The sequence below is a fragment of the Cyrtonyx montezumae genome, unplaced genomic scaffold, assembly GCF_038088225.1.
Source record: "Cyrtonyx montezumae isolate F1298 unplaced genomic scaffold, pur_monq_1.0 scaffold_7, whole genome shotgun sequence".
In the NCBI taxonomy this organism is placed as follows: domain Eukaryota; kingdom Metazoa; phylum Chordata; class Aves; order Galliformes; family Odontophoridae; genus Cyrtonyx; species Cyrtonyx montezumae.
In genome coordinates, this window is record NW_027072078.1 from 31,306,125 (window position 1) to 31,329,712 (window position 23,588).

Consider the following 23,588-nt stretch of genomic DNA (forward strand, 5'->3'; position numbering starts at 1 on the left):
TACTAATTTAAATGAGAATCAAGTTGACACTGTCAAAAGATTTTTCTTCTCACTGTTTTTATTAGTTGTTATACTTGAAGAGGGAGTTCAATAACTTCTATTGGAACATTAGGTGTACAACTCCGATCAACAGAAGAAAATGGCTTAAAAAGAATTCAATTTAAAATCAGTAATGTCTATTTCACACAGGTATCAAAATATATAAACACAGAAAAAATTAAAACTGGATATATGTAACAGTCATGAAGAAAAAGACTGTACTTTAAGAGAAGGTCACTAGCTCAGTGTGCATAAACAACATCAAGCTACTACGAAACAAGTAGGTTTTACCCAAGGATGTATGCTTAGGTTTATCAATGTTGAAAAAAAATATATTAACAACAAAAAAAGATTCAAGTTGTTTTGTCTCAAAGACACAAGAATGAGAAACCATGATAAAAGTTTTCAGACAGACAGAACAATGCCTCAGAGTAAAAGAGGAGATCAGATCTTCATGTCTACAAGTGATGGAGAAAGGAATAATGTATTTTCATTTCTGTAAAGGAGATTTGGTTTAGAGAAACCATCTTTCTTTCTCAGATTGTAGCAGTGGAAAGAGACACTTTCACTACTGCAGCTCCCATTTCATAGTAGGTTAGGCAGCTTCCAGGAATGACACAGATACAGGTACTCTTACTAGTATTTTTCATTTCAATATAGTCAATTCTCTACAGTAAAACAAAGAAGCAACAAACAATAATACAACTGCACTAAAATAATGTTTTTAAAGATAACAGGATATCTTGCTATAACTGAAAGTATTGTATTGTTTGTTAGTTTTTGTTTTTTTAAAACAGAAGAAAAAAAAATAATCCAGAAACAGAATCACTTGAAGTAGGAAGGGACATCTGGATGTCACATAGCAAGAACTCCCACTCAAGCAGGAAACACTAGAGGAGGTGTTCTAGGACTATGGCAATCTGAGTTTCAAATACATCCACAGATGGCCAATCTATTGTTGGGTCAAAAATCAGAAGACTGACATTGCTCTTTTACTGTGCTATGAAACCAATATGTGAGTGTTATTTATAAATACTGCCATTACTATATGCAGAAAAAGTAAATGAGTTATCTGAATGACTCCACGTACTACAGTTTGTGTTTGGCTCTCCTCAGACTTGAATTTAACACACACGTATTATTTTGCTTCCATGAAACATGGGTTAAAAAGATGAAAAAATACTTACAGCAAATGTCAGCGTGCTCATCACTGCCATCCAAGCAGTCGTCATCTCCATCACAGCGCCAGCGATCATGGATACAGCGCTTATTGTTGCACTGAAACTGTTCAGCTTTGCACAACTGTGGTGCCATTTCTCCATGTTTAACTACAAAAAATATCCAAGATGCACATATGACTTAATATCTTGATACATACAGAATGCTACCCCTACGTGTATAGATATATAAATTATTTTGCTACTACTTGTAATGCGATGGAAATCACAGTGATGACAGCAGCTCAGCAAGGTCTCTGGCTGCAGCAAGGGAGGATTAACTCCAACACCACAGCCACAAAAAGAAAGTAAAGAAGCTGCTTAATTTTGGAAGGCCTCAGGTAAGAAGAGATTCCCAGCAAGATACCCTCGCCTCCATTTCCAACACTTAAAGTCTGTGAAGGGGTGGAACCTGGTTACATCCCTTCTTGTCACTCAGGTGCATCTCATGCTCCTGAGCTCCCCTGGGCTGGTCTTGCCTTCCCATCAGGTGCTCAATCACTGGCTCAAGCCATGACTTAGTATTTCAGCTACACCACTTATCAAGAGTATTTAGGAAACTTTGTATATTTGAGGCAATTCCATGTAAAGCAAGCAGCAGTATGCAGGTTTGAGTTGAGATCATGTATTTTTAATAAATAGGAGAACGTATAACAGAATGCCATTCAGGCCTTTTTTTTTTCTTTTAATTTTAAATTTATGCTTAAGATGGTAGTGTAAAAGTACAGTTTAAAATACTGTAATACTTCACTGATAAAGAAAAAATTCTTACAGACTATTAAATTTCTGGTGCACATTTAAGGACTAAAAAATGATTACTGAAAAGCTGATCCTTGTATCCAGGCAACACCTCAAACACCTGCATTGTGCACAGTATAAACTTTGCAAATATGAAATGATAATATTCTACTGTGGTAGAATAAAAAATAGGAAGCCTTAAGCTTATTGATAAATCCAGATTGATACATTTCTCAACACAAGGTTAAGAATTTTTTATGTGTAAAATACACATTATGACTCAATTAGGAGCACCAAAGTCTTTGAAAAGAGCTGAGCACTGAAATTTTATAGGAAGAAAAAAACAAACAAAAACAGGAAACCAGCTTGATTCAGATCTGAAGGTGTCTAACCTCTTTTCCTAGTGACACCATGAACTTGGGTCAAGTTCAAGGTAATTGCAAACACAGTAATGTTTGTCATGTAATAATAATCCTTATGATTTACTCACCTCTTCTAGGCTTAAATCAGAAGATCTATGTAAAGTTTTACATGTTACAGTCGAAGAAATAGACCAATGAGACCCAGAAAAACAATCAGAATTTTCAGTGTTGCAAATACTGAGTGCAAACATTTTTTAAAATACACCTACATATAATATATCTTATATCATATTATACATTATATAATATTTCTATTCCCACATTTTTTATGAACACAGAAAATGTTATTGGCATTTCAATAAAGATATCCAAGGAAGAGATACTAGCAGGACAGCTAAATTTGCATAATTTATGAAGGGTGTATTACATATATAAATGCCTATTTGAAGTATTTTATGAATAGATTCAGCATAAACGTTTTCTATGTCAGATATCAATTTGAGATAGTTTGTTCATAAAATAATCTGATATATAAGCTGGTATATATATATTTCATCAGGAAATTCTGATATTTCTGGTGTTCTGTGAAAGAGGCAATGGAAATACTGAAGTCTACCATCGCATCAGACACTGTAAAATATTTCCACAGCATTTCATCCCTAAATACTGTGTGCCTAATTGTCTGTCTTTACAATAAAGTCCTTACTGTATTTGTCAGACTTACTGCAATTAGAATCTTTATTGAAGGAATATCTCTGTCCTATAAAATCATAAAATTCTTTAGAAGAGCTTTTTACTATTTATTCTGATAATTGTTTTTATCCCTTAATGGTGGTATCAACCCATATATTCTTTAAACAGCTTACTCATGCAGATTGTACTGTTTTTCTCCAAAAACTGATTATCAGCACAGGCGCAAACTCTGCCTCCAGGAATGGCTAAACAGAGAGTACTGCAACCTCCGTTGTTAACACGACATGCATTATCACCTGTAAAAGCAAAAAAAAAGTCACTTAAAAATCAACAGCCATGCTAGCATAAGGAAATGTTAGCACATGAATATCTTTTTACATTCATTTTCTTTATTAGGGACTCATTATTTTCCTAGTTTGGTTGCTATTAGTTATGATATTAAATCAGGTTGCAATAACCTGAACGAGTAAAAACAGTGATATAATCAGTTCACAGAATTTTATCACACTTTTATAAGAAGATGAACAAGCACTAAAAACTATTCAATATGTCACAGGTACACGTGCTGACAGATTACAATGCATGTAGTAGTTTAAAGAAATTCAGTAGTATGCATAGAAATGATCTGAAGTGTATTGGCAGCTGCACACATTAAAACAATGTAACTACAAAAGTAGACTTATAAAGAGAGAAAGAAACAGGAATTAGAAGTATAACAGCATCTACGGAAAGCAGAGTTTTAGGCAAATATTATTCTCCATTTTCTGAACACATCTGCTATTCCTCCACTTCTTTTTCCACTGTTGTTTCTCCCCAAACACCATATGCTGTTCACATGAAGATACTGACAGCTGCCAGTTGTTCTAATCACCTACCAAGAACTGCTGCATACTAGTGATGATACTGTGATAACACAGCTGAGCTTTAAGCCTGAGAACAGGGTACCTGTGAAACACCTAATAAAACAGTTTTAGCATGAGCATGCCATTAGTTTAGCCATTTAGCATGACTATTACAGTTGAGTAAAGTACATTTTAAAGTTGTATATGTACTGTTTTAAAGTTGTATATGTACTAAGTAGCAGTGGGGTAAATAGTATAATTTCCATTTTGTTTCTTTTTTTTTTTTTCTTCTCAGAATCAGATGTTACAGAAATCAAAACACTCAAGGGTATCTGGTTTTCTATAGGAATTATGGAACTGCAAGTACTGTTCTACTAGTACATGTAAAAATGATAGCCCAGTAAAATAGACATTAATTAATCCCTAAGATTAATAGGGATTAATATTTAACATTGTCAACATTTAGAACCGTGTTTTGTTTAAGCTAATTCCCAATGGTTACTTTACATCAGAAGTGATGGACTATAACCAGAACTACGTTTTCACTACAGAAATCAAATATTCATCATTCATCTTAATGCTGAATACAATAAATAGTTTCCAAGGTTTACTTCCTAAAAATAGATCTGTAAATTAAAATGCATGCACTATGTGAAAGCTACCCATGCTACTCTATGGCCTTATATCATATTTCTCTTTCAAAACAAGTAATACAAATCTATTCTTCCACTGCACTAAGAGGCCATTGATTTGTATGCTTGCTAACAGTGCCATTTACTTTCAGCAGGCTAAGTCATATGGTGCTGATGGAGACCAAGGTGGAGAAGAAAATTACAGAAAGGAAAAAGACTAAAAGGAGCTATGATATTTCCCCAGGAAAAGGGAAAGGCAAAAAATGCATTGTGTGTGTATGAGCCAATGCATACATATTGTCTATTCTGATTTATATTTTCAGTCTCTCTCAGACACAAGGAAAATGGCAATATATACAAACAAATGCAGTTAAGAATACTATTTTGTCTCACTACTTTTAGTTAAGTATGAGACTGAAATATCGAGTAGTATCTTTGCCATGTGATAATCAGCATATTCCTTTTACTATTGTTGATTAACTAGTATTTTCAAAGTATTGCAAAGTTAGGAGGGAAAATGTCCATTTATAATAGATCTTCAAGAAATTGTATCTTATTAATACCTTGCTGTTTACGTGGGTCATAAATCTGAAGCCCAAACAAAGGTGGTCTCTCACTTCTTAACAGTGTCACATTACTTGTGATGAGATCCAGCTGGAAAATAGATCCATTCATATAGTCTGTCCAGTAAATATGATTTCCGTGATGTGATAATCCAAAAGGATGATTCAGATCTTTTCCACTGTAGATTACCTGCAATTAATTGGCGTCACGTAACAATTGGACAGGTTAAAATAAATTCACACACAACAGAGAACATAAAAGAGGACATAGGAAAACTGAGATGAGCACTGTGCCCAAACATTGAAACTTAATGCACTAAAATTTTGTAAATCTGATCTCTGCAACGGTATAAAAAATTAACTTCAGAACTTTGTATACACTCATTTTAAGAAGATTCTTAAACATCTATCTCCTTCCCTGCCATGGAAGCAAGGCAGTTTCAGTATATTACAAGTATATGTCAAATATTGCTTCTTATAAAATGTTGCTGAACTCATCTTCTGCAGCAAACACACATCTCAATCCCATATTTGGGAGTGATTTTTACCTCAGCTAGGTTTTAGTTCAATACTTTTGCTTCTACCAAGAGCAGAGAACAGTTATGAACTTATGTTTTTTGCAAATGATTAATTTCTGAAAAAATTCTAATTTATTTTGGGTTGTGGTAACTTCAAAAAGAAAAGAACTGGAGAGAAAGAAAAAGAGTGCAACAGAAAATAAATAAATAAATAAAAACTAGAGAAAAAAACTAAACACATGCCACAGTCTGTTCCCAAAATAGTAAAACCATTTTTCCCCATATGACGTTTATGAAAACAGAGGCTTATTATTCAGCAGTAATGGTGGGAGACAAAACCACCATCTCTCACCAGTAATCCATATGTAATCCATGGCAACTGCATTTACTATTTTAGAACTGCTCTGTCCAGGAACTTTACAACATGTCTAGCATTGCAAGTAGACAAGGATCTTTAATTAAAAAATGTCTTTCTCCCCTCCTCCTGCCTCCTTTACAGGACCATGATGGATTTGGAGCAAAAGTACTAAATCTAAATCCCAGCCTAGCTATTGTGACAAACTGCAGTGCTATTGTATTGGTATAGACTTAACAGCAGATCATCCAATATAAAGGATTTTGGAAGAAGAGTGTAAATGTACAGAGATGAGTTCCAGGGAGAACCGTATCTGCAATTAATATTAGCAGTTCTAGATATCTGCATTTTGGCCCTATGAAGGTCATCATACAGAGGAAATCATGAGTACAGTGTAAAGGAAAAGTCACAGATTTGTTAAGAAATCCACATAGAAGTAAATGGACTTAATGTCTACTCACACTACAGCAAAAATTTCAGTCATCAGGGCACTAATTTCATGAAACAGATGCTAAACCCTTCACAAATGATTAGATTCCAAACAGTTTCAACTGTTTTCCATATGTTTCTTCTAAGCTTGTTTCTACAAAATAACCCAGAACTTCTATAAAGATTTGCATCTGAATATTGCAGCCATTATTAAGTACTAAAACAATCTCTCCATGGTTGGCTGCACTTGCTGAGTGTTTCCTCTCTGCACAGAACCACAAATTTTCCAATGGGTTGCTGAGATTCATGATTCATCAAAAGCAGATTACCCAGTGAAGTTAAATGAAGGCCTGACTGTGGAAGAGCCAAAAGAAAGTGAGGGTTTTTCGACTCTCTTTTTCTTTTTTTTCTATTTTACTGAAAAGCTCTTTGTAGCTTGGTGAATCAATCAAAATGCAATTCATTGTCACATAAAAAATGAATTAATAATAATAATAAAAAAAAAAACAACACAATTTATGTGTCACTTTCTAAAGCAAAAATGAAAACTTCAAGCTGTATTATATTCTCCTCCAGGAGACTGCCAACATCACTTGTTTCAACAGAGATGACACTGGACATGCTGCAGGGTTATGCAGACTTTAAAAAGCTCGAAAAGCATTTTTAACATAACACAATAAAATGCAGAGAAAGAGCATGCCTGTGGCAAAGCAGCAGTATTTTTCTTTTACCTTTCTTTCTGTTCCATTCAAAAATATCCTTTCAATGTGATCATAATAGGCATCACACCAGTATAACACATTGGCATGATAGTCCAGAGTTAAACCATTTGGCCATAGCATCTTTGATGTCACAAAAATCTGCCGACTGTAGCCATCCATCCATGCCTTCTCAATTCTTCCCACACTGTCATCTATTTCATCTTCTTCCCAGTCTGTCCAATACATCCAGCTATTAAATTATAAGAATGAACATTCAGATTCAATCACGTGAATAATACTGTAGACTTTTAGCAGAAGTTTGGAACTGTACACCCACAATTCAGAGCAATATTGTCTTCTCCGTGTATTTGTATGTCTTTCCATTGCTGTTTCTAAGTCCATAGCAATAGAGACCTTCCACACATACTGAACCCTGATGAAACCAACGTGTTTTTTCTCATATTGTATGGACTATATAAATGCCAAATGGACAGACATGAGAGGTGGAAGAGTTGTGGTGGAATTTTAAAACAGAATTTTATTGACTTTGCCGCGAAGTTCAAACATTGACTGCTATTTTTTGGCTAAGCCTCATTTGCCTTTTTAAATTATGCCTAATAATTCCAAGAAATTACAATATATATAGTAATCACAATCTAGTTTAATAGCTACAAAGTTTGAAGTCCTGTGAACTTCACATTCCACCTGAAAGCAGTCAAATCACTCAAGAACTATTATGAGCAGTCTCTTCCAAAATCACTGATAGATGATTAGAAAAAGCATTTTAAAAATATCTGATAAGAAATTGAATCATAGTTTTATGGTTTAAGTAACAGCAGTGTAGATAACTGACTCCATTCCCCCCACATCCAGCTCCCCCCCCCACCCCCCCAAATAACAAAACAAAATCCTGTTACTCTAGAGAAACAAGCAAGCATCAGAGTAAGTCATTTAAAAGTACAAGCCCAGATTATTTCTTTGAGATACACTCTACTGGACACTACAGAACACATCTTGCATTTATTTAGTTAGTAATTAGTTACTTAATCACATTAATTCAATGAGAAAAGTATCACGCATAATCATGAATAAGCAGATCATGTTTCTATTTCAACAATTTAAATACACAACATATACTTACACAAAAGCTGAAGATAGCATATTTTCATGGTAAGAAATGCATAGAAGACAATGTGTAATTTATGAAACCACAGAATAGCACTCTATATAGTATGATGCATAGTAATATCAATGATAAAAAATATCTATTTTGTAAGAGACATTTACTTTAAAGTCAAATGTAGAATTGCAATTAATAAGCATTAAATAGAGGAAAATATCACAAGGATCTTAAATGCGTTCCTACTTCTGAGTATTAAAGGTATCATGACTTTTAGATGTTTCACTTTCATGACTTCATAATTATAAAAATCAAGAAAATTAAACTTTCTGAAAAATCTTGTGTAATCCTAACACATCTAAACTTCATGTCCTGTCATTTTAATTCTGAAAATAGCCATATTTCCAAAGGAAGAAAACACAGGAGCAAAAACCAGTCTTCCTGCCAAATCCATTCCAATTAAAAGACAATGATGTAAACTTCAAACCCACTCATCAAGGATTGTATTCAAGCCACTTCTAAGTCTAATTTGATCCACAAACTTTTTATATAAGAATTTGGGGAAAAAAATAATTGTATCATCATATCCACATGCTCAACACATGCCACAGTTTTACGTAAATATATTGTTTTTATTTCTTTACTCTCTGTTCCAAGCCACCATACAAAAGGTTTCTTTTTTTCAGTTATTTTAATGTCTTTGCAAATATACATTAAGGGCATCAACCGATTTTTGCTCTATGAGAATTAAAAATATTGTAGTACTTTTAACTCAATCAATATCCTTTTTAATCACAGAATCATAAAAGCTGTGTATGCCCTACTGCTTAATTAAAGACTCAGGTCAGTATGTGATTTATTTTATTAGAACACAAAAATATGTTTTGCAGATATTTACATGACTGCTGAAGAGCAATTAATGAGCTTTTCTCCATTAACTTTCTGCCTGTACTTATTGTAGTTATCATGTCATAAGCTAAAACATGCTTACAGTAACAGACGTTTACATTAATGTGCTTTAATTGTATCACAAAATGCTTCCGTGTTGGTTATCTCAAGACTAATATTTTCTAAACGTAATTAAAATGCCATAATAAAAGCTATCCCTCAGGAAAAGCTTCCATAAGAAGTGTGATCATGAAGGGCAAGTTATTTTATTAGAGAAGTGTTTTATATAATAGTCCTTTTCAGACAATACATCTTCATAAACTGTTTCCTATGCCATGCATTTACTCAGCTGGAAAATTTAACAAAGTAATTGCAGGTATGGTTATGTTTTATGGTCTGATTTTACATTCTTACTATCTGACCTTAATTACTATACCCTGTCCACAGTCACTTCCATTCTTCAAAGGACAAGCACAAAAGTGAAAACCTGACAGTGTTAATGCATTCTAATATTAGAAAAACAGAAATCAATCCAGTGACACTAGAGTTTCCTGCCTAAATTGTTTTCCAGTGGGAATTTAACAAGGAAACTGATCAGTGAATTTTTAGGTATACCACAACTGTGCCACTCTAATATAATGTTCTTTTTATTATCTGCTCTATAACAACAATTATATTAGTAATGAAAAATATCTCTCATCTATTTTTGTAAACTAATGTGTACATGGATATGGTTTTCATTAACTTACAAATTGAGACTTACAGAGAAATAAAAAGGAGCATTATAAAGTTCACTTAATATTAAAAATACATACAGGTCTGATACACTCAATTTGTTCAAGGAAAAGGTGAATCACATTCAAATTGACTTGACATAGGTTCAACTGTATCTTAGTATGCACATTTTTTGAAGGCTGCACGCAAGAATTCTTGACCGGAATTAGAGATACAGACTACTGGAGAATTTCAGATTGCCATATGGTTTTAAAAACCCATCCTGAGCAAAATTCAATATACTATGAAGACATGCATTAAATACAAAAGTCTACTACATACCCATTGACAGGATCAACAACGATTCCTCTAGGGTGAGACATGTCCCCCTCTAACAATGTTTTCCGACTCTGAGCAGCTTTTTCCAGTCTGGCTACAGCGATTGTTTTCCTGTGGCCATCATTTGTCCAATAAAGATTATTTCCAATCCAGTCCACTGCTATGCCTTCTACATTATCAAGATCTGACAGAGAAGGGAGAGGCAGTAATAAAAGTTTAATGTTACACACTCGTGTTCTAACACTATCCATTAGTGTGCTTAGAATAAACTTCTCAATGCTGGCGGTTGGATTATTTTCTTGTCTTTTAATGATATTCACTGAATTTCAGTATTAAAGTTAACTGTCTCTCAGGATTAGTCTTTGATGAAAACAACCGACAGGGGTTAAGGACATAGTCATAAAACTCGTATATTAGGTCATGTTAACTTCTGTATCAGCTCCTGCTGGTAGGACAGCACAGCTGCTGAGCCCACCAACTGCACCCTGCACTTCAGCTCAGTCCCAGGCTGCCTGTGGGGAGCCTGGATTGGAACACATGGCACACCTCAGCAGCACTCCCACCAGTCTCAGCTCCTACAAAGCAGCTTAACACAACAATCAGGTCCTCCTTGCATTCCTGGACATTCTAGTTACATTCTGTTTTCTCCACAGAAGATGACTCTCCATTACAAAGTTACTGAGCACTGAAAGACTCAAAGTTTAAAAACTTCATCTTATCTGGGAGTTGTTTGTTTGTTTGTTTTCAGACATGCTTTCTCTGGGACAAACTTATCTTTGATAATGTTTTTAGAACCCAAACACCTTTACTGACTATGGCTCTAATAAACTATCATGTTCCCCACAAGAAACCAGTGAAAGTCTGCAGGATGAATAGGACTGTAAAGGTATGTACTTAATAATACCCATAACAGTGCAGAAACCTTCATTTTACTATAAACCATACATCAAAAATACTCCAAGATAAAATATGACTGTTTTAGCCAATAAATGAAACATTGGTCTTTTTATACAATTGCATTCAATAAAAGGCATGTATAAAAGATTCCACTACTATCTCAATAACATTGTAACGTGACAAGTGACTGCACAGCCCTTTGGTGGAACAGTGTTTTTCAGTGTTTTGTTATGCCACCGTATTTCCTATAGTCAGCAGAGCTACACTGTTGTCAAACATCCTTCCACTGCAACAAGTTTAATTTTTCCTAAATTTTATAACCTTTTTCTTTTAGAAAACAAACGAAGAAAAAAAGCATTTAAAAATATAATATTGAAGTATATTAAGTCACAGATGGTCACTGTATGCTAAAATTTTAAAATAACAGTTTCTTTAATACAGATATTTCAGTAAGAATGTTTTCAATTTTTAAACATAGAAAGCAAAAGCAATCTTGTGGGTATTGACAATTACAGTACGGCAGCCATATAATAGCTTTAAAACTTTTTCCATTATCAGTATCACCTACTGAATACAATGGCAGTGGACAAACAGCACAGATTAATGAAAAGAAATATAAGGGTTAGTGTTTTTTGTTTGTTTGATTGTTTGATTGTTTTAATATGAGAGGAAGAAAATTCCTGTCAATATTATAGAATGATATATAAAGTAATTGAGAAATGATTCTGCTCATCTGGAACAAATTCACAGTAGGGTTTAGAGTAGTAGGTCAGGTTTAGAATGAAAAGGTTTTGTAGCTTTGTTAAGCTGTTTTTATCTCCAAGCGTGCAGTTGTTCTCTCATGCATATTGCTTATGTTAAATTAAACACTCATGGAGATGTGTGTACATACTTTTAACTCTACCACTGTGACCTAAACAACAACAGGAATTAAAGATATGCAGTATCACCAGCTACCATTTTTATATAAGTAGTTTTCTGAACATGAGAACTGAAGCCTGATTATATTTGTAAAAAAATAGAACAAACAACTTAACTGAAGCATAGTGAAAAAGATATTCCTCCATTATAATCATTTCACTTTTTTGTGTCATCACATTTTGATACGATCATTTGTAGAAAATGAGTAAAATCATTGAACTTGCACTGATACCACCTCTTCATTTCTTAATGTTTTAGGATTTTGTGATACAAAAGGAAAGAGAAAGATATAAAGGAACCAACAAAGCATCAAGTAGATCTTGTTTACCTAAGAAACTACACTGGTATGTAGTAAATCCAAGGGATCTCAGAAAAATTTTCTTAACACGCTGAAAAAAAACCTAACATCAAGTGTGAGGACAGGAAGTGATTTGTTCAGAACCTGTTTGTATTCTGTGTGACCTAGTTATATGAGGTTGATATATTAAGGAAATCAGCTTTTAAATCCAAATGTCTTATTTTGTTTTTTTGGGGGGAGACAATACAGTACAAACACATACCATGTTAGTATGACTCACTAGTAAACCCCTACAATGGAAGAAGGCTGAGTAGAGATATGGAAAGGCAATGTGCCCATGAAGTTTAGAGGATAATGTAGGATGAGACTGACCCACAGCTGTTGCAAAGAAGAGAATTTATCTCCACACAAAGAGGAGCAGAGAGTTGACTGTTTTAGATAAACGTCTATCAACAGTTGAATAGCTCATAAAAAGTGAGTGAAAGCGTTCCTTAGTCAAATGTGTCTCAGCCAAACACAGCGCATAAAAACTAATTGAAATTCACTTTTATTTAACTATTTAAAAGCTTTGAATACATTCCTTACTTTTACTGTGGGTTGTTCTGTCTAGCTAAACAAAATTTATTTGACTATTCTAAGCCAACTTTCTACAGGGAAGCCCTATAAGCTTACAAAGAACGAAGTAAAAGAAAGGCCATTTTCTTGTGAACATTCACTTGGCAACTGGAAAATTAACATTTGTATTTCTACCAGAATTTTATAATCAAGAGTAGTAAGTGGGCTCCATATATACAGAATATAGATAACATTTTTAGAAGTTTGTATTTCTAAAAGCAACATATTTAAAACCATTGTAGCAAATTGTACGATATTATAAACACGATATGTATTATGGTATAGAATGGAGTAGCTCCATCAATATGAGATAATAATTTACCCTAGCATAGTCTGAAATAAAAGACTTGACATAAACCAAATTAAAAAAAAATAAAAATAGTTGCTCTTCCACATTCCAACCAGCTAGACAGATTTCAAACACAGATTGATAGACTTACCTTGATCTAACTTAAACACAAAACTAGGCCCTGCCCATCCTTGCTAATATTTACACATGAATAAAAAAAACCTCTAAGACTCACAGTGACCCCAAGAAAGAAATGTTAAAAAAAAAAAAGAGAGAGTGAGTTCATCTTTATGGTAGTCCAACTGAATAATATTTCAATCACTTGAAAAAAAATATCTGTTTCAGTTTTTAACATTAAGAAAAATAAAAAAAAAAAAAAGATTTCAAAAGTTTGAAGCTTTAATTATAGCATTTTCTGTTGCTGATGAAAGTACATTGCTTTTGCCGTTGTGCTGCCAACTCTAGGATTGGCTTTGCTGTGAGCTGTCAAACAGTTATCAATACTACACACCAGTTTATTTTGCAAAGTGAAGAATAAGAAATCACAGCTGAAACTAGATGGGAAATCAAACTCCAGCAGTGTTAGGTGCTCAGCATTCTCAACTGCTAGTCAACAGCTTGTAGGATCAGGCTCTCATGTAGGCAAACTGTAATTATCTGAGTTACAGTGTTGTTCGAGCTAGCATATCTGTTCTTGCAAAACCTGATAGTCACAAAAAATGACAACTTCTAATCTGAGAAGTGACACCTACCACAGATAGAACTCCTTAGCAGCATGCTGTTCCGAGCAAATATTAAACCACCTACTGACACAACTGATTTTCTCTAGTAGCCTTGCACTAGAGAATGATTTAATCTATCCCTGCTGAGTTCTTGAGAGCTGACAAGAATAAAAGCTAAGGTGGTATGGCTGGAGGCCATATTATTTTTTTAAATCATGAAAAATAGATGAACAAGTATTCTTTAAACATACTTAAAAGTTATGAAACTTCTCCAAGTTCTAACTAATAATGTAAACTCCTGGGAAACAAGTAGGGGGAGAATGACAATGATTATTTATATTCATTTTAAGTATTGGGGTTACCAATAATGCATAATCAAACAATCCATAACTCTTCAGAGTGCTTTGGCATTTTGTTAAATGCTATTTATAAAAAATAAAAATTACAGTTAAACATTACTTAGGAGAAGTTGCTGATCCAGTATATATATATATATATACACATATATATATATATTTCATATTTGCATGTTTGATTAGACTAAGCTCAACCTATCTGACACCTTTCAGCAAGGATGTTTTTTCCATTAGCTCATAATGCTTAAGTCCATATTCTCTTTACTCTCTTTGTGTACTCTTCACTTGGATTATTTTGTTGTAAAATGAAACTTGTGTTTTTGATGAAAGAATGGAAGTGGAACTTCTGTGATGTGTGTCATCTATTTCCATATTCACAGTGAACTAAAGAATTACCAGATTGGCAGCTGGGCCTTCATTATTTACCCAGATAACCACCCTTCATTAAGCAATCACCAAGCTCCTTGCAGCTACAAGGGAAAGGACTTTTGTGCACACTGAGGTCTGTAGAGTCCTTATACTAAAGAAAGGACAATTTCACTGTAAATGGGAGCTATCTTATATGAGACAGCTGGATTAAAATATTGGTTATGAATGATGAGGAATGGAAACCCTTGCATTAAAGTAACTATTTTGTTATGGGCTTTTTTGTTTTGTTTTGTTTGTTTTCTCTTGATTACTAGAAAGCAATTAGTTTAGAATAGATTTCATCTGAGGTAATTAGATCCTGAAACAATATTTCATGAAATAGTTCTAGGAAAGGAAAAGGTGAGTTGATAGATTAGAACTTTAGTTATTAAAAAGCATTTAATACAAAGATATGGGATGCTTGGCAAGTCAGAACATGCACAATGTTGCAGGAGAGATGGAAAGTAGAGGAAATATCAGCACTTCTCTAATTGCCATAATACATGGTAAAAATATCTTCAGATTCTCAAAAATGCTTAGGTCTTCCTACTGCTTCCACAGGTAGGAGGAAAGATACATCAGGAAAAAAAATAAAAAAGAAGAAAATGAAAAAGAAAAAAAAACTAACCAGCAAAATTATTATTATTATTGTTATTATTATTATTATTATTGCTAGATTTTGCACTACAGAGCCTTCCTCTGCCAACCTTCTTGAATGGAGTTCAGAAACCACACTGTGATACAGACTGTAGAGAAAAGTCTCATAAGACCTCAAGGATACATGGGACAGCGTAGTGAACAACTGAAAGAATCTAGCAGAGATACAAGAATTACTCAGTAGCAAAGTACAGGCTAAGCAGACATAGGCAACATCACCAAAAAGCATCTCTGCACTTTGGAAAAATAAATGGCAAGTGGTAAAATAAATAAATAAATAGTAAAACCACTCCAAGTTTGTTGAAGGGCTAGTTTGTGTCTGCTTTCAAAAGGCAGATTAAATGAAGTTTTAAAGCATCTGTTAGCACACCTACCGTCTTTGAGGATTGTTTCTCTCTCTGTGCCATCTATTTTCTGCCGTCCAATTAGGAAACTGGTAGTATCAGCAAAGTAAATGTAATTGGTTTCTGCATGGAAGTCCAGAGCACGAGGATTGACTAAGTTCTCTATAGGGATCATGTATTCATCAGATACTTTGGTATTCAGGTCCATTCCTCGTATTATTCCTGGGCGTCCCTTCCCGTAAAAAAGAAACAATTCATTCTTTGGTCCTGCAAAGGAAAGATTACAAACATAAACAACCGATGCTGCCTAATCTTCTTTACAGTGAATAATGTCACTGTTTAATTAACTGGCACAATTAGTAGGGGAGCAGGAGCGTTATTCAATAACAAAAATTAAACTTTTATATATTCCAAAGGTATCTAAACTCAAGAAATCTAGCTAATTACATTACCTTAATTAAAATACAAATTACTTCTGTGAACTGCTTACATCTAATTATTTTTTTTTTCTGTAAAAGTTCACACTGAAAAGAAATGCTAGATCACAGAATTACTTTGCATCTAATGTGCAGTGCACATATACAGGACTGCAGACATTTAATACTACAATTCATTAGGATCTATCGGGGTAACATAAACCATAACTGAAAAAATCATTAGATATAACAAGGCTGTAGACCTCAGCAAATACTAAACACCATATATTTTTTTTTTACACCTGAAGTTTCTCAGAAGTAAACAAAAGCTTACAGCAAATTTCCTTCAAATGAGAAAGAATACAACAAATTGACATACTGATTTATTTCCTGCTGAAACATGGGTATCTACATTTCCTTCTTCTCAAGAGATTTTTAGTGTTTCATTAAATAACAAATAACTGAGATAAGCTGACAATAGTTATAAATGTCCTTGGATACTTCAGACTAAAAACAAGCTTCTTAAACCTCTCAGAAATATTTTACTTTCCCAGTACTTCTCAGAGTTAATTGTTAGTGAAAACAGTGAGAAGTTTGATTGGTTTTAAATAGATTTATCTTCCATCTTTTATCAATGGATTTAGTTGCATGCCTTGCAACTGAACTAAATCAATGATATTTTATTAAAAACAAATAAAATTGAACAAAAATAGCATTACAGAATTGTCTGCACTGGAAAGGACTTTAAAAGCCATTTAATTCCATCTCCCTGCCATGGTTGTAGATGCTTTCCACTTGCAGGTTGCCCAAAGCCCCCATCTACCCTGGCCTTGATGGAGCATTGCTGAGCAGCCTGCACTTGAGCCTCACCAACCTCATAATAAAGAATGTCTTCCTTATATCTAATCTTCTGTTATTCTATCATTCACATCTTCACAAAAAGTGCCTCTTCACATTTCTTAAGTATCAAAAGGCTGCAGAGAGGTCTCCCTGGAGCCTTCTCTTCTATTAGCTGAACAAGCCCAGCTTCTTTCACCCTTCATAGGAGAGGTGCTCCAACCCTTCATGACCCCCCTCTGGCCCAGTGCTGAACACTACTCCAAGTAGGGCCTCATGAGGAAAGAGTAGAGGGGGACAGAACCCTCTCTCATCCTACCATCCACTTTTTTGATGCAGCCCAGGATGTTATTAGATTTCAGGGCTGCAAAGCACACACTATGGGCTCACAATGAACTTTTCATCATTTACTCATTTTTATCACAAGCAGAACCCACAAGTTCACACATATAAGATGACTGTATAGGTAGAAATGAAGTAGTGACTAGAACTATATAACAGCATTGCAGTACCCATGTATTATCAGAATGCAAATTATATAACAGAACAATAAAACTGCATAACTGATAGTTCATGATGATTTTTAGAACCCTTTAAATAGCATCCCATGTCTAATTTGTCACTTGCGTGTACAGACCCTAATCAAATCACTTTAAGGAAATGAAAGGACTATATGAATTAAATGTCAGGTATTCAAGTTACAAAGCAATATTACCTGAAAACAGGCTGCACGATTTTTATTGCTATTGATTACAGGTTAAATAGCACACAGAACTATGCCCTGAAATATTAGCAACTGGAAAATTCTTTGATTTTTATTACATACTTTTGCATGACCTGCCATCACTTCCCAAGATGAAGCCAGTCCTGCAGCGACAAGTCCGTGCTTTGTAGCTGCTGCTGAGCAGACAGATGTGTGAACATCCCCCTGGCATTCCATATGGGTCCACCTCACATGCATGGCTTCTGACTGCAGTGAGAGAAAAACAGCATGATTGAAACCCATTTGAAGTAGGGTAATTTTATGCTTCAGTGTGTAGAAAGTTTAGCCATGGAAAAAAAAAATGGATTTTTTGTCACAATCTTTCCCCAAATATAACTTTCAAAACAAGTTGTCTTTTAAGATTATACCCAATGCAGACAAGTATGCGTATCCAAAGTGATTTACCAGGCAGCATACTTGCCAGGCATCAATCCCCTGTGAGATACAGCTTTCTTCCCCTTTATTTGTTTGATTCATTTGGTTGGTGGTTGTTTGTTTTTGAGAGTCCCATGCTAACCATCCCATCCCATCCCATCCCATCCCATCCCATCCCATCCCATCCCATCCCATCCCATCCCATCCCATCCCATCCCATCCCATCCCATCCCATCCCATCAGACAGCACCTTTGTATGGGAGATATCTATGCAGAAACTGAAGAACAAAACAAGCCTTGTGACACCTTTCCAGTATTTGAACAGTTGAAAAATTTAAATAATTCCTTTCCCTTGATATATTTTTAAATGCACAGCTCTAAATTAGCAGAATAACTTGTCAAATAAACTTTTAAAAATTCTAAAAGGTAAATCTAATCTGAAAACAAAATCTGTTCTTTTATTCTACTCCAGCTTACAACAGAACAACAGTATTTTAGCTCAAAAAACTGTATTCTAGCTCTTTCTCTTTCCCTTCAACCTTTTCCTTTATTTATTTATTTATTTATTTATTTTTAAAGCAATCCAGAGGTTTAAGGTCAATATTGTTAGAGGAATACAGAAATTCCACCAAGTTCAGACAGCTGTTACAGCAAGTCTTGACAAGCAACAAACATGCCCATTGAAAACAAAAGAAGCTGCAGAGTAAACAAAGGCCAAGAGGAACACAGTAATCACAGGTGGTAATAACAGATTACGCTGTGCTCACGTGTTTCCTATATTCAACCTCCCTGACTCCTTCAGGGATACACAAGGGGAGCCTACAGCGAGGAGAAAGTCTTTGCTGGCTCTATCAGACACTAACATCTGCAAATCAGTGCCCTCAGCTATAGAGTAAAATTAGTTCATCCAATCTCCATCAGCTTAGAGTTTATCACTTCAGAAACTTCTCTCAAAGCAGCCAGAGTGTTTAATAACATTGACATTTATCACCAGAATTGATGTGTTAGCTTTTATAACCCAGCAGTCATGAAGAGGATTCTAGTTTTTATCGCTAGCAGTCATATCAAAATATGTTAATTGATAAAGTATCACTGTAAACATTTTGGTTCTTGTTATCCCATAAATCATACTGATGTTCTGAAAGTTTGATTGGATTTATGATTCACGTCATACTGGACAACAGAAGTTGATATTTTACCAAAAATTCTGAGTATTTATAAGTTTTAAATTCCAGACTGGAATGGAGACTAAAGGCAAAGGTGGTATTTATTCAAGCAGGGGAAAACTGAACAGCAATTTCCTATCTGTGCTGGCAGTTAAGCATGCTAGCTTCCCAACTCCCATTCATTTTGGCAACCCCAAAGACAGAGAAGGAACTCTGAGTCCCTCCATGTTTGTACTTTGTGTGAAAAGCAGATCCAGAGAAAGCAAGAATCTCTAAGGTATGAGACCCAAGCAGGTGGGTGGTATTGGACACCTAACAATCTTGACAGTGTTAAATCCTGAAAGAGTGAGTGTATGAAGCCAGAGAGCTTGCAAAGCAGAGCTCACTGGCAGCCCTCCAGATTGAATGCTCAGGAATCAGTTGTGGGAGCCTAGGGAAGCAGGAAAACTGGCAGTGAAAGACACAGGAAACTAGGCAGATGAAGAAGTCATAGAAAAATTTACAGTAGTGATAAATTTTCATTGCATTTTGTGAAGCATATTTCTCAAAGAATGTTTCCTTGAAAACAAACCCAACCAATAACTGGTTTTATGTTCCCTAGAATGAAGAATTTTCATCTCACCTGATGTTTGAGTTCTTTTCTGGTATACACGGATCTCTTTCGCATTGTCAAGTCTGGTAAGGGATCGAACATCAGTGCCATTATATCTGTTTATTTGTAAAATACTGAAGTTATCTGAATTAACTGAATATAAGTAGTTTTCAAATATTGCCAAACCACAAAGATGCCTAACCTAGAAAAGAGATGGGAATAATCATTATTTTAGCTGAATATTTTAGGTATATCTACGCTTTAAAAATATCAAAACATGACACCCAGTGTAACACACCAAGCTGTACAAAATAATTTATGAATATATTGATAAACATCAGTAAAAAAAAAACCCACAACCTATATTACAGTTCTAATTCATACTTTTGTAATCATAGAATTGTTTGAGTTGAAAGGAACCCTTTAAGGTCATCTAGTCCAACTCCCCTGCAACAAACAGGGATTTCTCATCATGAATAAGTGAGGGAAAAAATGCAAAATATTTACCACCACTTATTCATTTCTTCTTAAAATGCCACAGGTTCTTTGTTTCCTCAATTAAAAAACTCTTGCATATTGTCTTAAAGGCAATATAGTACATTAGCAGTAACTAATGTTAATCAACTATTAATAACTGTCATTAAAATTAGCTACCATTAACTAATTGATTTAGTAAATATAGACACAGTTTACAGATTGAATTCATGTATTTTTTTCACTGTGATATAATCAAAGCAATGCCACCAGTGCAAGATACTATCACTGAATATTTTTTCAAGTAACTAACTATTCTGTTGCTCCTTCTGTGTTGCATCTTTAAATATGCCTGTAGTCACACAGCACTGCTTGCTTAAAAACATGCGAAGTCTAAAATATTATCCACCTCTGATGTGTATGATTACACTGATTAAAAGTTACCTAAATACAGTTGGTTAATTAGCCAACGGCAGCTCAAACACGATGTGTTTGATAATACAGAGGTTGTGCTTGATGTATGGATTTAGAAAATTTAAAAACTCATTGAGCAATTTTGAAAGCTGAGCAAACTAAAGAGAATTTGTTGGCAGGTGTTCAGATATTTGCAGGCTGAAATTCTTACTAACTAGTGTAATCAATAAATTATTCACCACAGGGTATTTACTCAGCTCATTTACTCAGCCAAATTCAGACACATTTCACAAACCAAAACTAAAGATGATTCAAAAGCCACTGTGCATCAAATATTCCTGTGGCTCCTGGAAGCTACATTCAGTTGACCAAATTTTGCCATCATTTTCTGCTTTTAGCCACTTAAAAATTAAAAATAAAAATAAAAATAAAAAAAAAATCAATGACAGTCTTTCGCTAAGACCCAATAGGAATTCAACCCAATTATGGTAAAACCAGAGATGGAAAATAATGATGTATCTGTACCAAATTTCTGAATAATCCTCTGCATTATAATTCTTTCTTCCCTGTCACCATTAAGTTTAAAGCTTTCTTACTTAAATCCCATAAAAGTATTGGTATACTTACAATATTAACAGTATGACTCTTTACAATGCATAGTATAATGTCTTGTGTTTTACCTTTTTTTGTGACTTCTACAGATTTTCAGCTATCATGACTGAATGGAAATGTTACTTGTTATAGCCTTTTGAAAGCCAACTGGCTATCAATCAAAAAGCCTGTATCATTTGGAAACCATGACTTTCAATATGTTTGTATTTAGGAAATAAACATTAAACCCTAAAATTTCTTGAAAATAGTTTGCTGTCATTTGGTAAGTACTTCAAAGTGAGTAAAGAATCACAGCAGAACAAGTACAAATTCTATTTGCACACCTTATACACTGTGTTTAAACTCTAGCAGAAAGAGATGTATCCAAGGTATCCACATGAGTCCCTGGGCTCTGAGTAATAGTTTGAATGATAGTTTGCAAGCTTTCCCTCAATTTTCGTGAGCCTTGCAACTGGGTGAAACTCTGCTATTCTGCTCTCCACACTGAAGCAGCAGTAACAGCTTGATATACTTCTGCTTGAAAACTTCCAGATTTAGCATTTGAAATTAGGACTCTAAACATCTGGATCAATTAAGAAAAAACATCACTACCATCAACAAAATATGATTTAAGGCCATCTTGATTGATCTGAACAGGTGAATAACTTCTGTTATTCTGCTTCTTTAACTTTCCTCCACCGGTTAATCTTCCTTTCCTGAACTGGCAACATGTTCCTGTCTTTAATAATTTATCACCCAGTATTTTTCAATTGCCCAATATTTTCTCTCCTGAAATCTTTTACAATGGAGACTTAGATGTTGCACTGTTAAAGAAGAACAGCAAATAAGTTTGTAGGTTGCAAAATGGGCTAAACTACAAATAAAATAAAATATGCAGGGGATCTTATAAAGTTTAATGCATCTGATGCAAAAAGAGAAAAAAATCTGAACTTACTCTACTGACATTACACATTTGTATATTGATATCATTACATTTTCCTGCATTTTTAAATAAATACTTACTTGTCTGTCTTTCATGACTGTATGCCTCTTTCTCCCTTCATAGTCAACAACTTCCACACTATCCAGATAGATGTCAACCCAGTACACGTATTTATTGATGAGGTCTAGTGCAAGAGCAGTTGGCTGTTCAATTTTAGAGTCCACTATCCACGTTCTGTTCATTCCATCCATGTCACATCTCTCAACCTTGGCAACATTCCCGTAGTCCGTAAAGAAAAGCTTTCTGTAGAAAAAAATTATAATGTGATTTTCAAAGGGTGTGAGCATAGCACACAGCTCCTGGGGGTACTGTGCAAAACAAGACTTAATTCCTTGTCATTTCAGAGTCTGTATTAATAGTCATCAGGAATTAACAAATAAGCTCATCATATCTTCTAACAAATCCACAATTACATATTTCCTTTAAGTGGAATGTACAGAAGTGTACACAAATGAACACGAATACATTTCATTACACCTCATGTAGATCTCCAAGTCGGTTATTATTTTTTGGTAATCTTCCTCATGCATTGTTTTCAGTTTGGCAATAGTCATCACTCTGATTTTCTCAATAGCAATCAGGCAATAATGCCAAGATACCAGGCTCTTCATGTTGATATACAGCTGGTTCCACAAAGCCAAAATAGCTTCATAGTATTGCTCAATTTTGGTAGCAAGATCCACACCACTCATTTTGTAGTGTTTTTGGTTTTTTTTTTCTTTTTTATGATCAGTATACTGTACTAGAGAAATATATCAAAACAATCACTATTAAAACAAAACAAACAAAAAAGGCAAGATAATTACAAACACTAAAGAGTGGCAAAATCCAGAAAGCACTTAGATGGTTTGGAGAGCAATTCATTACATGTAAGGTGAAGCAAATATGGTGATTTATAATACCAGGTTTTTGAAAGCATATTTCTAAAGAAATTACTGTAGTGTATTTATATCATCTTGAAAGGGTGATTGGCACAGGACTACCAACTATAAAGAATACTTTACAACATTTCCACAAATTCAACGTGACACTTCACCCAAGAATTATGGGAAACTATTGAAGACCTAAAATTGCTACTAAATCTTCTCATCCCGAGCCTTGATTAGTATTCAGTGGGTTTACTAAACACAAATCAATTCTGATTATCCTGACAATATTATAACATGATTAATTATTTGTGAGATTAAATTACATTTGTAAGCAAAGACCACCTTGCCATGAGTTTAACGTATTATAACAAATAATACAATTCCAGTCTGAATGTTACTAAAACTACCTTGAGAATTAGGATTTCGTTTTG

The 23,588-nt window shown here is 34.4% G+C and overlaps 1 protein-coding gene across 1 annotated transcript in view; it reads right to left on the reverse strand.

Moving 5' to 3' along the window:
- The window catches only part of LRP1B (LDL receptor related protein 1B), a 575,326-nt gene that overhangs the window by 182,271 nt on the left and 369,467 nt on the right, over positions 1-23,588 (reverse strand). The window contains exons 8-16 of the mRNA XM_065751000.1: positions 22,309-22,531; positions 19,837-20,008; positions 17,737-17,880; positions 15,688-15,924; positions 10,154-10,334; positions 7,120-7,339; positions 5,087-5,276; positions 3,223-3,345; positions 1,227-1,367 (exon numbers count right to left, since the gene is read on the reverse strand). Of these exons, the coding sequence (XP_065607072.1) occupies positions 1,227-1,367; positions 3,223-3,345; positions 5,087-5,276; positions 7,120-7,339; positions 10,154-10,334; positions 15,688-15,924; positions 17,737-17,880; positions 19,837-20,008; positions 22,309-22,531 (1,631 nt within the window). The remainder of the gene's footprint in view (positions 1-1,226; positions 1,368-3,222; positions 3,346-5,086; positions 5,277-7,119; positions 7,340-10,153; positions 10,335-15,687; positions 15,925-17,736; positions 17,881-19,836; positions 20,009-22,308; positions 22,532-23,588) is intronic.